At 36.5% G+C, this 16,465-nt stretch overlaps 1 protein-coding gene across 11 annotated transcripts in view; it reads left to right on the top strand.

Moving 5' to 3' along the window:
• The window catches only part of CDC42BPA (CDC42 binding protein kinase alpha), a 314,680-nt gene that overhangs the window by 138,444 nt on the left and 159,771 nt on the right, over window positions 1-16,465 (top strand). For all 11 annotated transcript variants that reach the window (XM_033195253.1, XM_033195258.1, XM_033195259.1 and 8 more), the window contains exon 6: window positions 5,362-5,455. In XM_033195253.1, the coding sequence (XP_033051144.1) occupies window positions 5,362-5,455 (94 nt within the window). The remainder of the gene's footprint in view (window positions 1-5,361; window positions 5,456-16,465) is intronic.

Below are 16,465 nucleotides of genomic sequence, written 5' to 3'. Positions count from 1 at the left end.
ACCGAGATGTAGAAATTATTAATAGCAGACTAGGATTTTTAAGTGGCTATTACAACTATTCTCAATAAAGGAAAATAAAATGCATTCACAGTATATGAAAAGATAGGAAATCTCAGCAGAGAACTAGAAACAAATCAAAAAATCAAATGGAAATTCTACAAATGAAAAATACGAAATCTGAAATGAAAATTTTCACTGGAAAAACTTAACAGCCTAGTGGAGATGACAAAGTAAAGACTTGAAGTTAAATAGGCCAGAAGTTATTGAAGGTAAAGAACAGTGAGGAAAAGAGTAAAATAATAGTAGTCCAAGGACCTGTTAGAAAATATCACAAGGTTTTATGTACATGTACTTTGAGATTAAGAAGGAGAGGAAAGAGAATGGGCCAGAAAAAATACCTGAAGAAATAATGGCCTCAAATTTGATGAAAGATATAATTTTATGTATTTGAGATGCTCAAGTAACATCAGTGAAGATAAATATGAAAAAGGCCATGTCAAGGTTCATTATAGTGAAACTATTGAAATCCAAAGACAGCAAATTTTGGAAGCAGCAAGGAAAAAATAACAAATTACATTTGGGGGAACTACAATTCCATTAAGAGAGGAATTCTCATTAGAAAATAAGGAAGCTAAAAGAGAGGCTTAACCAAGAATTCTATATATCCAGTGAAAATATCCTTCAAAAATAAATGTGAAATGACATTTGAAGGTAAAAGAAGAACAAAAGAGGCCAGGTGTGATGGCTCATGCTTATAAAGCTGAGCACTTGAGGTCAGGAGTTTGAGACCAGCCTGACTAACATGATGAAACCCCGCCTCTACTAAAATGCAAAATTTGCCAGGCTTAGTGGCAGGCACCTGTATTCGCAGCTACTCAGGAGGCTGAGGCAGGAGCATTGCTTGAACCCAGGAGGTGGGGGTTGCAGTGAGCCAAGATCATGCCACTGCACTTGAGCCTGGGTGACAGAGTGAGACTCTGTCTCAAAAAACAGAAAGGAAAAAAAAAAAAAAAAGAATTTATGCCAGAAGACCTGTACAGTAAGACATGCTAAAGGAAGTTATTTAGGCTGCAAGGAAATGATACTACATGAAAGCAGTATCATCTGCAGAAAGGAATCCAAGGCACTTAAAATTGTAAATGTCTAGATACATACTGGACTATAAATTTTTATTCTTATTTCTTCACAAACCATATGACTGCTTAAAGCAAAAATTATAACATTGTTTTGGCCGGGCGCGGTGGCTCAAGCCTGTAATCCCAGCACTTTGGGAGGCCGAGACGGGCGGATCACGAGGTCAGGAGATCGAGACCATCCTGGCTAATACGGTGAAACCCCGTTTCTACTAAAAAATACAAAAAAAACTAGCCGGGCGACGAGGCGGGCGCCTGTAGTCCCAGCTACTGGGGAGGCTGAGACAGGAGAATGGCGTGAACCTGGGAGGCGGAGCTTGCAGTGAGCTGAGATCTGGCCACTGCACTCCAGCCTGGGCGGCAGAGCAAGACTCCGTCTCAAAAAAAAAAAAAAAAAAAAAAACATTGTTTTGAAGTCGTCAGAGATTAGAGGTCATAGGGCAACTAACTAACCTGAAATCTAAGAAATGACAGGCACCTCCAAGGAAAAGATCATTGAGGTACAAAGGAGAGCAGAGAGCTGCATATTAAGAAAGGGCGGCATTAGGGGAATGGAAATTATGCTTTTGGGAAAAGAGGAACCAGGAAAGGAAACTGAGAAGCATTAGTTTTAGTTGGGAGAAAAAGAGAAGAAAGTGGCAGAGTTGGGAGAAGAACCAGCAGTGTCAGATGTTGTGGAGAAGTCATTACAGGATTCAAACTAAAAAGATGCCACTGGATTTGGCAGTGAAAAGGTCATTTGTCATCTTAAAGAATATTTTCTGCATAATGAATAGGAAAAAGGAACGCCAAAAAAAACTTTTGGATAACTTCTTTTCAGCACTCAAATTCCTTTTAAGAATTGATCATACATTTCAGTGGTAATGTAAGGACAAGGACTTGCATTTTCTTGGAGCAGGTATAATCATGATAGATAACTTGATGCTTATGACCTTCATTATTTAAAAAGATTTTACCAAATATGGAATGCAAAACATTTTCTAGGAGGCCTCTAGTTTTTATTCTTATGTAATATTGTAAGATGCCAAAACCTTAGCTCGGTGATCAAATTATTTGTACAGAGAATAGGTGTATGTTTACCTACTTTTCTTTGATCCTACTTCTTCAAAATGTTAGAACCTTTTGGGTTTGTGGGTACTGTCAATTAAGCATAACCTTTCTATTCAGGTGACACTTGAGAGCTTTTTCTGTTCCTCCTCTCTTGAGCCCCCCTCCCCCAAGTTTGAATGAAGTATCTATGCTTGTTATACTACCTATTGAGAGCATCCTTATGAAGTAATTAAGAGCACTCTTTACTCAGTTGATAGGTGTTGGTCAGCAGAGGCATTGAGACACCCCCACTCCTGCCCCTAGTGAGCACTAATGGGAATTGGAATGTGTGACTTCTCTTTGTTCACACTTTAGAGTACAAAAAGAACCAGGGTGGTCCTTGTGTAAGTTTGGCCTAGTTCACATCATACTTTGTATCCCTTCTCCCCAAACATTTTTCTTTTGACTACTATAAATTTAGATTTAAATGAAGATAATAGGTAAGTCTGAAGGACTCAAACACATGTAATTTCAGTATTCTTCTAGAGATAAAAAGTAATTTTCATTCTGGTTAAATTAATCTTACTATCTTTCCTTTTGATTTACACAGATACTAATGTCACTATGGTAGACCTACTTTCTGCATACAGAAGAGTCATCATTACCTGATAACCATAAAAAATACTATCCTCTAGACCATGAAACTGGACAGGGAAAAATATACTTTCTAGACCCTAAGATAACTGCAGATAGATAAAGTCTCAATTACTGCAGGTCATGACAACACAAAGAAATTACTTCATAACGTTGATTTTACAGAAGAACTAAAACAACTGCCTAATAGATTGTCTATATTATTTAAAGTTTTCACTGTCTTTGGACATTAAGTCAATGGTGTGTAAGATATTCAAATCTAAACTATATCATATACCAGCTTTTGTATTTGTTTTTGCATGTGAATGCAAACCTTTAAAAAATTATCATATATAAAATGGTTCTGTAAAGAAGATTCTCAGGGACTTAACAATATTAAGTTTCTAATCATACTAAAGGCTGTAATTGTGAATAACTAAGAGATTATACCCACCCAACTCACTCTACTTTTAGAGGAAGAAAAAGAATCTTTGGAGAACATATACATATTTTTAAAAAATTATACTGCCACATAAATTACAGGAATATGGGGGGGCTACTTCAATTTAACCTGAATAATGCCATTTAAGATCTCTGTGCCTCAGTTTTACCACCCATAATATGGGTAAAATATTATAACAGTATTACTTTGATTACTGAAGCAATTTCTCTGAGTGTGTTGTATACACAAGTTAGTAAATTATGGCCCACGGCCAAATCTAGCTTGCTGCCTGTTTTTGTAAATAAAGTTTTATTGAAACACAGCTGTGCCCATTTATTTAGGTATTGCCTATATCTGCTTTCACACTACAATGGCAAAGTGAGTGGTTGTGACACAGACCACACGGTCTACAAAGCCTAATATATTTACTCTCTGGCTGTTTATAGAAAAAGTTTTCAAACACCTATTGTAGATGACAGATGGTTGCTAAACAGGCAGATTGAAAACAGCAATCTGTATAGGGAATTAGCTTTATAATCCTCAACATTTGACTTTATCCTAACCTGTCAAAAAAGATCTTCTGCTGTAAGGGAAACATCAAAGGAGTACAGTTTAGTTCTGGAAGGAAGCTTAGCAATTACTAAGACCATTTTTAGATGAGGAAAAAATATTTTATTATTTATCTTAAAAATTAAGCTATACAGTCACTACAAATTACTTCTACTGGTATAGTATTTCTTAGATTGTAAAGGAGATTAAAGGAACTGCAAAGACGGATTTATATGCATCAATAATATCTTTGCTTATTTTATAGGCAGTAAGTATAAAATAAATACATATACATAAAGCATATTAATGTGAATATACTCTATTCATAATACTATATAAATAAAATAGAAAATACTAAAAGTTAACAAGATACCACAGATAGTACTGAAAAACATAAGTATTTTATTACCATTCCTGATCTCATCCTCTCCCTCCACTACCCAGACACAGCCACTATCCTAAATTTGGTGTTTACTGTATCCATGCATATTTTATACTATTAAGCTTATATACAACAGCACAAAACTATGTACGCTTTAAATGTCTTTAAACTTCATAAATGACACCAAACTGTGTATTGCCTTTTGCAGCTGGGTTTTATTCAAATATTATGCTTCATCAGCCAGGTGTGATAGTTCATGCCTATAATCCCAGCACTTTGGGAGGCCAAAGGAGGCCGAGGAGGGAGGAGTACTTGAGACCAGGAGTTTAAGAACAGCCTGTGCAACACAGTGAGACCCCTTCTCTACAAAAAATAAAAATGAAAAATTAGCCAGGCAGGATGGCACATGCTTGAGGTCCCAGCTATATGGGAGGTTGAAGTGGGAAGATCACCCGAGCCTGGGAGGTCAAGGCTGCAGTGAACCATGATTGTGTCACTACACTCCAGCCTGGGTGATGGAATGAGAAACTGTCTCCAAAAGAAACAAATATATATATATATATATGTTTCTAAAACTTATCTATTTTGGTACATGGTTTTGATTCATTAATTTTAATTTTAATTATATACATGTCAAAATTTACCAATTCTCCTGATAATGGAATTTTGATTGCTTCCCATTTTTATTTTGTTAAAACACAGAATGCTGAGATGAATATTTTAATAATTGTCTTCTAGTACTCGTATGTGAATGCTTCTCCAGACTACAGATGTAGAAGTGAAATTTCTGAGATGAAAGATATAGACATCTTCAACTTTGCTAGCATGATTACAAGTACAGTTGAGAACCTTTTTCATATTATCATTGGTATCATTGGTCATCTTAGATTCTTCTTCTATAAAATGCCTGTTAATATCCCTTGCTGTTTTAAAAACTGTGTGCACACTGTTTTTTGTTTAATCTTCAGGGATTCTATTTACTCAAACTTAGTTCTTTATTATGTTGAAAGGACTGTTTGAGAAAGTTTTACTATGAATCAGAACCAGGATTTTACTTAATAAAGTAATTAAATAGATGTTCTTAGAATATTACTTTTAAAATAAGGTGAGATTTTTTCCGACAAAAAGAATACGTTACCAAGCAACGAATTGTTTATTTTTCCACTAAAAATTGAATGTATTTATTTTTTCAGAGACATTAAACCTGACAATATACTGATGGATATGAATGGACATATTCGGTTAGCAGATTTTGGTTCTTGTCTGAAGCTGATGGAAGATGGAACGGTAAATAAAGATAAATACTAAATTATTTTATTCACAGACATTTCCCTTGCTGTTTGTCTTTTATATCTGTTTTAGAAACCATCTATTTATACTGTCTACCCGTCCATCCATCCATTTGTCTATCTATGCTCCACCTCCTTCCACAAAGGAATTTGGGCATAGTTACAATGGGGTTTGTCTAAAAAGTCACAAGTCATTTCAGCTGCTTGTATCAAAGATCTTAAGACTGATAAAATATACCCTTTATGAGACCCTTGTTTGCTCCTTCTTTAGCTGGTGACTTCTGTTGTATTTCAGATATTTCGAAGTTCACCAGGGGGTAAAAGAACTAAGTCTGACATAGAAAAAGAAAATGCAACTTTGTCCTCCCTTTTACTTTTTTTTGTTCTTTCTTTCCTAATTGCCTCGTTATTCTCAGGGACAGTGTTCAACAAATGAATCCTTTTTTCAGAGAGTTTACAAGTTGATTTAGTTTCGTGTTCCCATTTGCTTAACTTTTGCTAAGCTTAAACCCCTTGGTTTTTTGTTGTTGTTGTTGTTTGTTTACTTAATAGCTGGGCATGGTGGTGGGCGCCTGTAGTCCCAGCTACTCAGGAGTCTGAGGTGAGAGGATCTCCTGAGTGCGGGAGGCAGAGGTTGCAGTGAGCCAAGATTGCACCAATGGACTCCAGCCTGGGCAACAGTGAAGTCCTGTCCCCCACTCCCTCGCCCCCAGAACCACCCGCCCCCAAAAAAAAGCTGGGCATGGTGGCTCATGCTTGTAATCCCTTGGGAGGCTAAGGCAAGAGGATCACTTGAGCCCAGGAGTTCGAGACCAGCTTAAGCAACATAGTGAGACTCTGTCTCTATTTTAAAGAAAAAAAAATAAGTTTACATGCCACAGCTTTATTCTGTTTTTTTTTTAACTTCATTTTTTTCCTGGCCGTATAGGAGAGATCCAAAAATATATCGGTTTAATTGACAGAAACTTTTTGGAGAACAGTTTAGTATAATACATTCCAAAAGCCATGAAAATGTCACATTAGACCAGTAATTTTAACTTTGGAAAATTTTTATTATTTTTGTTTTTTTAGATGAAGTCTCACTCTGTTGTCTAGGCTGGAGTGCAGTGGCGTGATCTCGGCTCACTGCAACCTCTGCCTCCTGAGTTCAAGTGATTCTTCTGCCTCAACCTCCCAAGTAGCTGGGATTACAGGCAAGCGTACCATGCCTGGCTAATTTTTGTATTTTTTGTAGAGATGGGGTTTCACCATGTTGGCCAGGCTGGTCTCAAACTCCTGACCTCAGGTGATCCACCCACCTCGGCCTCCCAAAGTGCTGGGATTACAGGCATGAGCCACCATGCCCGACCGACTTTGGAAAATTTGTCCTACAGTGATAACTTTGTTAAAAAGAGTTATGTGACTTCTGCCTCTGGCCATGATGGAAGGATTAAATTGGTACCAAATTAGCACCCCCACTATAAGGAACTTTAAAACTGGGTCCAGATGAAAACCATGACACGAGAAATACGTGACAAATGCACAAGCTTCAGTAACCGACTCGATCAACTGGAAGAAAGAGTATCAGCGATTGAGGATCAAATGAATGAAATGAAGCGAGAAGAGAAACCAAAAGAAAAAAGAAGAAAAAGAAATGAACAAAGCCTGCAAGAAGTATGGGATTATGTAAAAAGACCAAATCTACGTCTGATTGGGGTGCCTGAAAGTGAGGGGGAAAATGGAACCAAGTTGGAAAACACTCTTCAGGATATCATCCAGGAGAACTTCCCCAACCTAGTAGGGCAGGCCAACATTCAAATTCAGGAAATACAGAGAACGCCACAAAGATACTCCTCCAGAAGAGCAACTCCAAGACACATAATTGCCAGATTCACCAAAGTTGAAATGAAGGAAAAAATCTTCAGGGCAGCCAGAGAGAAAGGTCGGGTTACCCACAAAGGGAAGCCCATCAGACTAACAGCAGATCTCTCAGCAGAAACTCTCCAAGGCAGAAGAGAGTGGGGGCCAATATTCAACGTTCTTAAAGAAAAGAATTTTCAACCCAGAATTTCATATCCAGCCAAACTAAGTTTCATCAGTGAAGGAGAAATAAAATCCTTTACAGATAAGCAAATGCTTAGAGATTTTGTCACCACCAGGCTGCCTTACAAGAGACCCTGAAGGAAGCCCTAAACATGGAAAGGAACAACCGGTACCAGCCATTGCAAACACATGCCAAAATGTAAAGACCATCGAGGCTAGGAAGAAACTGCATCAACTAACGAGCAAAATAACCAGTTAATATCATAATGGCAGGATCAAGTTCACACATAACAATATGAACCTTAAATGTTAATGGACTAAATGGTCCAATTAAAAGACACAGACTGGCAAACTGGATAAAGACCCATCAGTCTGCTGTATTCAGGAGACCCATCTCACATGCAGAGACATACATAGGCTCAAAATAAAGGGATGGAGGAAGATCTACCAAGCAAATGGAGAACAAAAAAAAAAGCAGGGGTTGCAATCCTAGTCTCTGATAAAACAGACTTTAAACCATCAAAGATCAAAAGAGACAAAGAAGGCCATTACATAATGGTAAAGGGATCAATTCAACAGGAAGAGCTAACTCTCCTAAATATATATGCACCCAATACAGGAGCACCCAGATTCATAAAGCAAGTCCTTAGAGACTTACAAAGAGACTTAGACTCCCATACAATCATAATGGGAGACTTCAACACTCCACTGTCAACATTAGACAGATCAACGAGATAGAAAGTTAACAAGGATATCCAGGAATTGAACTCATCTCTGCACCAAGCGGACCTAATAGACATCTATAGAACTCTCCACCCCAAATCAACAGAATATACATTCTTCTCAGCACCACATCGCACTTATTCCAAAATTGACCACATAATTGGAAGTAAAGCACTCCTCAGCAAATGTAAAAGAACAGAAATTATAACAAACTGTCTCTCAGACCACAGTGCCATCAAACTAGAACTCAGGACTAAGAAACTCAATCAAAACGCTCAACTACATGGAAACTGAACAACCTGCTCCTGAATGACTACTGGGTACATAACGAAATGAAGGCAGAAATAAAGATGTTCTTTGAAACCAATGAGAACAAAGATACAACATACCAGAATCTCTGGGACACATTTAAAGCAGTGTGTAGAGGGAAATTTATAGCACTAAATGCCCACAAGAGAAAGCAGGAAAGATCTAAAATTGACACTCTAACATCACAATTAAAAGAACTAGAGAGGCAAGAGCAAACACATTCAAAAGCTAGCAGAAGGCAAGAAATAACTAAGATCAGAGCAGAACTGAAGGAGATAGAGACACAAAAAACCCTCCAAAAAATCAATGAATCCAGGAGTTGGTTTTTTGAAAAGATCAACAAAATTGACAGACCACTAGCAAGACTAATAAAGAAGAAAAGAGAGAGGAATCAAATAGACACAATAAAAATGATAAAGGGGATATCACCACCGACCCCACAGAAATACAGACAACCATCAGAGAATACTATAAACGCCTCTATGCAAATCAACTAGAAAATCTAGAAGAAATGGATAATTTCCTGGACACTTACACTCTCCCAAGACTAAACCAAGAAGAAGTTGAATCCCTGAATAGAGCAATAGCAGGCTCTGAAATTGAGGCAACAATTAATAGCCTACCCACCAAAAAAAGTCCAGGACCAGATGGATTCACAGCTGAATTCTACCAGAGGTACAAGGAGGAGCTGGTACCATTCCTTCTGAAACTATTCCAATCAATAGAAAAAGAGGGAATCCTCCCTAACTCATTTTATGAGGCCAACATCATCCTGATACCAAAGCCTGGCAGAGACACAACAAAAAAAGAAAATTTTAGACCAATATCCCTGATGAACATCGATGCAAAAATCCTCAATAAAATACTGGCAAACTGGATTCAGCAGCACATCAAAAAGCTTATCCACCATGATCAAGTGGGCTTCATCCCTGGGATGCAAGGCTGGTTCAACATTCGCAAATCAATAAACGTAATCCAGCATAAACAGAACCAAAGACGAGAACCACATGATTATCTCAATAGATGCAGAAAAGGCTTTTGACAAAATTCAACAGCCCTTCATGCTAAAAAGGCTCAATAAATTCGGTATTGATGGAACGTACCTCAAAATAATAAGAGCTATTTATGACGAACCCACAGCCAATATCATACTGAATGGGCAAAAACTGGAAAAATTCCCTTTGAAAACTGGCACAAGACAGGGATGCCCTCTCTCACCACTCCTATTCAACATAGTGTTGGAAGTTCTGGCTAGGGCAATCAGGCAAGAGAAAGAAATCGAGGGTATTCAGTTAGGAAAAGAAGAAGTCAAATTGTCCCTGTTTGCAGATGACATGATTGTATATTTAGAAAACCCCATCGTCTCAGCCCAAAATCTCCTTAAGCTGATAAGCAACTTCAGCAAAGTCTCAGGATACAAAATTAATGTGCAAAAATCACAAGCATTCTTATACACCAGTAACAGAGAAGCAGAGAGCCAAATCAGGAATGAACTTCCATTCACAATTGCTTCAAAGAGAATAAAATACCTAGGAATCCAACTGACGAGGGATGTAAAGGACCTCTTCAAGGAGAACTACAAACCACTGCTCAGTGAAATAAAAGAGGACTCAAACAAATGGAAGAACATACCATGCTCATGGATAGGAATAATCAATATCGTGAAAATGGCCATACTGCCCAAGGTTATTTATAGATTCAATGCCATCCCCATCAAGCTACCAATGAGTTTCTTCACAGAATTGGAAAAATCTGCTTTAAAGTTCATATGGAACCAAAAAAGAGCCCGCATTGCCAAGACAATCCTAAGTCAAAAGGACAAAGCTGGAGGCGTCACGCTACCTGACTTCAAACTATACTACAAGGCTACAGTAACCAAAACAGCATGGTACTGGTACCGAAACAGAGATATAGACCAATGGAACAGAACAGAGTCCTCAGAAATAATACCACACATCTACAGCCATCTGATCTTTGACAAACCTGAGAGAAACAAGAAATGGGGAAAGGATTCCCTATTCAATAAATGGTGCTGGGAAAATTGGCTAGCCATAAGTAGAAAGCTGAAACTGGATCCTTTCCTTACCCCTTATATGAAGATTAATTCAAGATGGATTAGAGACTTAAATGTTAGACCTAATGCCATAAAAACCCTAGAAGAAAATCTAGGTAGTACCATTCAGGACATAGGCATGGGCAAGGACTTCATGTCTAAAACACCAAAAGCAACGGCAGCAAAAGCCAAAATTGACAAATGGGATCTAATTAAACTAAAGAGCTTGTGCACAGCAAAAGAAACTACCATCAGAGTGAACAGGCAACCTACAGAATGGGAGAAAATTTTTGCAACCTACTCATCTGACAAAGGGCTAATATCCAGAATCTACAAAGAACTCAAACAAATATACAAGAAAAAAACAAACAACCCCATCAAAAAGTGGGGAAAGGATATGAACAGACATTTCTCAAAAGAAGACATTCATACAGCCAACAGACACATGAAAAAATGCTCATCATCACTGGCCATCAGAGAAATGCCAATCAAAACCACAATGAGATACCATCTCACACCAGTTAGAATGGCAGTCATTAAGAAGTCAGGAAACAACATGTGTTGGAGAGGATGTGGAGAAATAGGAACACTTTTACACTGTTGGTGGGATTGTAAACTAGTTCAACCATTATGGAAAACAGTATGGCAATTCCTCAAGGATCTAGAACTAGATGTACCATATGACCCAGCCATCCCACTACTGGGGATATACCCGAAGGATTATAAGTCATGCTGCTATAAAGACACATGCACACGTATGTTTATTGCGGCACTATTCACAATAGCAAAGACTTGGAATCAACCCAAATGTCCATCTGTGACAGACTGGATTAAGAAAATGTGGCACATATACACCATGGAATACTATGCAGCCATAAAAAAGGATGAGTTTGTGTCCTTTGTCGGGACATGGATGCAACTGGAAACCATCATTCTTAGCAAACTATCACAAGAACAGAAAACCAAACACCGCATGTTCTCACTCATAGGTGGGAACTGAACAATGAGATCACTTGGACTCGGGAAGGGGAACATCACACACTGGGGCCTATCATGGGGAGGGGGGAGGAGGGAGGGATTGCATTGGGGAGTTATACATGATATAAATGATGAATTGATGGGTGCTGACGAGTTGATGGGTGCAGCACACCAACATGGCATAAGTATACATATGTAACAAACCTGCACGTTATGCACATGTACCCTAGAACTTAAAGTATAATAAAAAAAAAAAAGAAATTTCTTCTCATTTCTGATTACCGGAGTTTTTCTGTTATGATTCTGGTTGAAATTAAATTACTTTTCTGCATCCATCAAGATAAGGTTAGGTTATTTTTCCTTTAATCTGTTAATCTGATAAATGACAGCTTTTCCATTGTTAAATTATTCATCCTTTGAGTAAATGTAACTTTATCAAGATGTTATATTGCAGTATTTTAACAGATTGCTAGTTGACTCTGCTACTATTTTGTATAGTATTGTTACCTGGCATTCTTACATGACATTAGTCGTATCTCAGACTGGAGTATAATTTTTTTTCTTAAATTGTTCTTGTCTGATTTTTAGATTTAAGTCATTTTAGCCTTATAAAATAAACAGAGGACCCATATTTTCCCCTTACCCATTTTGGCTCTAGAACAGTTTATAATACAGTTATCTGTTAACTTATATCATTGGTAGAATTTACTTTTAAATCACCTTAACCTGGGTGAAGTTTTGTTTTCTTCAATTTTATTTTGTTTTGCAGATAGATTTTGTACTATTGATTCAAATTTTTAGTGATTATAGGTCTGTTGGATTTTCTTTTTCTTCCTGAGTTTTAGTATGTTATAGTCTTTTCAATGAAAATTGTCCATTTTCTCTGAGTTTTCAATTTTACTGCCATAAAGTAATTCAGACCGCCTTCTTCCTAGTTTTAACGTCTTTGTTACAGTGTAGTTTTGCCCCCCTTTTCCTAGTATTTATTTCTGCTTCTCTTTTCCTTCATAAGTTTTGATACAGAGCATTCTACTGTTCAATTCTAAATATTTTCCAACTTAAGTTAGAATTCTTCTGTGGACCACTAGTGATATGCCTTTTAATATCCATAGTATTAGATTTATGTGTTTGGTTAGTTCTTCCTGGTTTCAGTTTACTGTAGATTGGGTCTATTTGGTATTAGGGTTTTTTTTGACATTTTTTGAAATTTGTTTTGTGATTTTGTAAGAGGCCAGTTTTTATATGTTCTCTGTTTATTTGAAAAGAATACTATTTTTTTCTAACTTTTGGGTACAGATATATATGCATATAAGATTTAAATTGTTAATTTTGTCATTCAGCTTTTTTGTGTTCTTTACGATTTTATTTCTCTGATCTGTTATTCATTGTTTAAAAATCCTTATGATGGTAAATTTATTAACTTTTCTTTGTAATCATCAATGTTTTGCACAGCTCTTTTGTAGCTGTGCCTGTTAGGTATATATTATTCAGAATTCACATTTCTTCCAGGGTATTTTCTTTTATATTAATGAATTTTTAAAAAAAATCTTACAATGATTTTGACATTAGAATATATTTAACTAATATTACTGTAGCTATCTTAAGTTTCTTTTCTTTATCATATGCCTGATATATCCCTTTCCATCCGTTTACTTTCAACTTTCCTGTGTCCTGATGTTTTAAGTGCATCGTTTTTAAACAGATGATTGCTGATGTTTTTCCCATTTGTTCATTTTGGTTTTGTGTGTTGTGCAGTGTAACAGTTTTGTTTAATAGGTGAATTTAATCCATTTATAAATTTTGTGATTATTAATACACTTATTTCTAGTATCTTATATGCTGTTTAGTATTGGTTTTGCTTATTTCTTTGCATGTAGGCTTGAGTTTGTTTTCTTGTTTCTTGCCTTCTGTTGACTTGGTCAAGTTTAGCTTTTAAATTTCTCTATTTGTTTGGAAGTTACATATTCTAAGTATTTTAGTGTTTATCATCACATTTTTAAACATTTATAGTTTACCTACTGTCTATAATCAGTTTTTCTGCCACATTCCCAGTCAAAACAAGAAACTTAGATTACTTTACACTGTAATTAACTCAACGTAACACTCACAACAAAAATTAACTCAAAATGGGTCAAAGACCTAAATGCAAAAACTAAAACTATGAAACTCTTAGGAAAAAAACAGAAGTGATAACTTTATGACATTGGATTTGGCAGTGATTTCTTGGGAATGGCACAGCATATTACAGGCAACGAAAGAAAAAAAATAGATAAATGGAGCAATATCTCTATTAACACTTCTATGCATCGAAGGGCACAGAGTGAAAAGGCAACATATGGAATGAGAGAAAATATTTGCAAATCATATGTCTAATAACAGGTTAGTCTCTAAAGTATGTAAAGAACTCCTACAAGTCAGCAACAAAGAACAAAGGATCCTGTTAAAAAATGGACAAGGAATTTTATTTTATTTTATTTGTTATATTTTGTTTATTTTATTTTATTGTTGAGATAGAGTCTTGCTCTGTCGCCTAGGCTGGTGTCAGTGGCGTGATCTCAGTCCACTTCTCCTGCCTCAGCCACCCGAGTGGCTAGTATTACAGACATGCACTACCATACCCAGCTAATTTATTTATTTATTTTTTTGTAGAGACAGGGTTTTGCCCTGTTGGCCAGGTTGGTCTCAAACTCATGACCTCAAGTGATTCTCCCACCTCAGCCTCCCAGAGTGCTGGGACAAGGAACTTAAATAGACATTTCTCCAAAGAAGATATTTAAATGGACAGTTAGCACATATAATTAGAGAACACTAATAATTAGAGAAACACAAATCAGAATCACAGGGATACACCATCTCACACTCAGCAGGATTGCTACTATCAAAAAAACAGAAAATAACAAGTGTTGTCAAGGGTGTGAATAAATTACAATCCTTGGGCACTGTTGGTGGGAATGTAAAATATGGAAAACAGTATGGGTAGCTCTTCAAAAAATTGAAAATAGAATTACCATGTGATCCAGAGTTCCTCCTCTGGGTATATACCCAAAAGAAGTGAAAGCAGGGAGTTGAACCTACATTTGTACACTCATTTTCAGAGCAGCATTGTTCACAGTAGCCCAAGGGTGGAAGCAACCCGTGTACATTGACAGATAAATGGATAAACAAAATGTGCTGTATACATACAATGGAATATCAATCAATTTTTAAAAGGAAGGAGATTTTGACACGTGCAACAACATGGATGAAACCTTAGGACATTATGCTAATGAAATAAGCCAGTTACAAAAGTACAAATATTTTATGATTCCACTTATGTGAGATAACTATAGTAATCAAGTTCAAAGAAACAAAGTACAGTGGTAGCTACCAGGGTCTAGGGGAAGGGGGAATGGGGGAATTACTGATGGGTACAGAGTTAAAATTTTCCAAGATGAAAAAATTTTAGAGATGGATGGTGGGGACTAGTGGCGCAACAGTGTGAAGGTACTTATGCCACTGAAACTGCACACTTCTAAAAATCATTAAGATAGTAAATTTTATGTGTATTTTTACCACCGTTAAAAATAATAATTAAAACATTTTTAAAACCTAAGAAATTGAGAATACTTGAATCCTGTTTACATCCTCAGTAATATATTTTTGTTTTTCCAGTGTTTTATTTCCAACTTATTTTTTTTAGAGAGGTAAAGTGGGTGTTTTTAAAAATTTTTAATTTTTCTATTTGTAAACTGACAAATTATAGTTGTATACATCTATGGGGTAAATTTATTTTTCAGCCCTAAGGTAGTTACTTCTGCCTCTTTTTCTAGTCCTTGTCCTCCTCCTCCTTCATTGTGTTATCCAATTAACCACCATTTAGATGTATTAGTAAAAGGTTTACTAATATCTTTGTTCATAATTGCTTCTAGTATCACATTCTTCCATCTTGGTTAAATTTCTTGTTTTCCGAAGTATACCCTTTAGTACTTGTTTAGCTGAAAGGAAATATTAGTGATAGTTCACTTAATCTTGTGTGAAAATGTATCATTTCTGTGTCATAATTTAGGTAGGTAGGTAATATTATATTGACAATCATTTTGTCTTATCACTTTGAAGGTACAACTTCATTTTCTTCTGACTGCAATTTTTAGTTAATAATAATTCAGCTGTTGGTCTAATTGTTGTTCCTTAGTAGATAATCTCTATTCTTTAATGTTTTTAAAATCTCTTTGGCTTTGGTATTCTGTAGTTTAATTCCAATATGTATAGACATGAATCTGCTTTTATTTATCTTCTAAGTGCTTTTTGTTTTGTTTTGTTTTGTTTTGAGACAGGGTTTCACTCTTGTTGCCCAGGCTGAAGTGTGGTGGTGCCATCTCTGCTCACTGCAACCTTGACTTCCCGGGCTCAAGCAGTCTCCCCACCCCAGCCTCCCAAGTAGCTGGGACTACAGACATGTGCCACCATGTCCAGCTAATTTTTGTATTTTTTGTAGAGATGTGGTTTCACGATGTTGCCCAGGCTGGTCTCCAACTTCTGAGCTCAAGCAATCCACCTGCCTCAGCTTCCCAAAGTGATGGGATTACAGGTGTGAGCCACTGTGCTCGACCTCTTCTGAGTACTTTATGCCCTTCCTGCATCCAAGAATTCAAGTCTTATATCATTCTTGAAAAAATTTAAGCTTTGTCTCTTTGGATATTGCTTTCCACTATTCTCTCTTTTATCTCATTCTCTTATGCTGTGTTGAATTTGTCCATTCTAGGGTCCGTACATGTTAGCCTTTATTCCAAATTTTCCATTTTTTAAGTCTTCATATTAGATGCTAGTTAATTTATTCAGCTCTTCTTCAGGTTTATTATTCTCGTCAACTGTATCTAATCCACTGTTTACCTATTTATTGCATTTATTTTATTTCAATGACTATTTTCATTTCTGGGAGTTCTG

Source organism: Trachypithecus francoisi, unplaced genomic scaffold, assembly GCF_009764315.1.
Source record: "Trachypithecus francoisi isolate TF-2019V2 unplaced genomic scaffold, Tfra_2.0 Lachesis_group5, whole genome shotgun sequence".
NCBI lineage: Eukaryota > Metazoa > Chordata > Mammalia > Primates > Cercopithecidae > Trachypithecus > Trachypithecus francoisi.
Note: the sequence above shows the minus strand (reverse complement) of the source record. Positions and strands in the feature narration are given on the sequence as shown.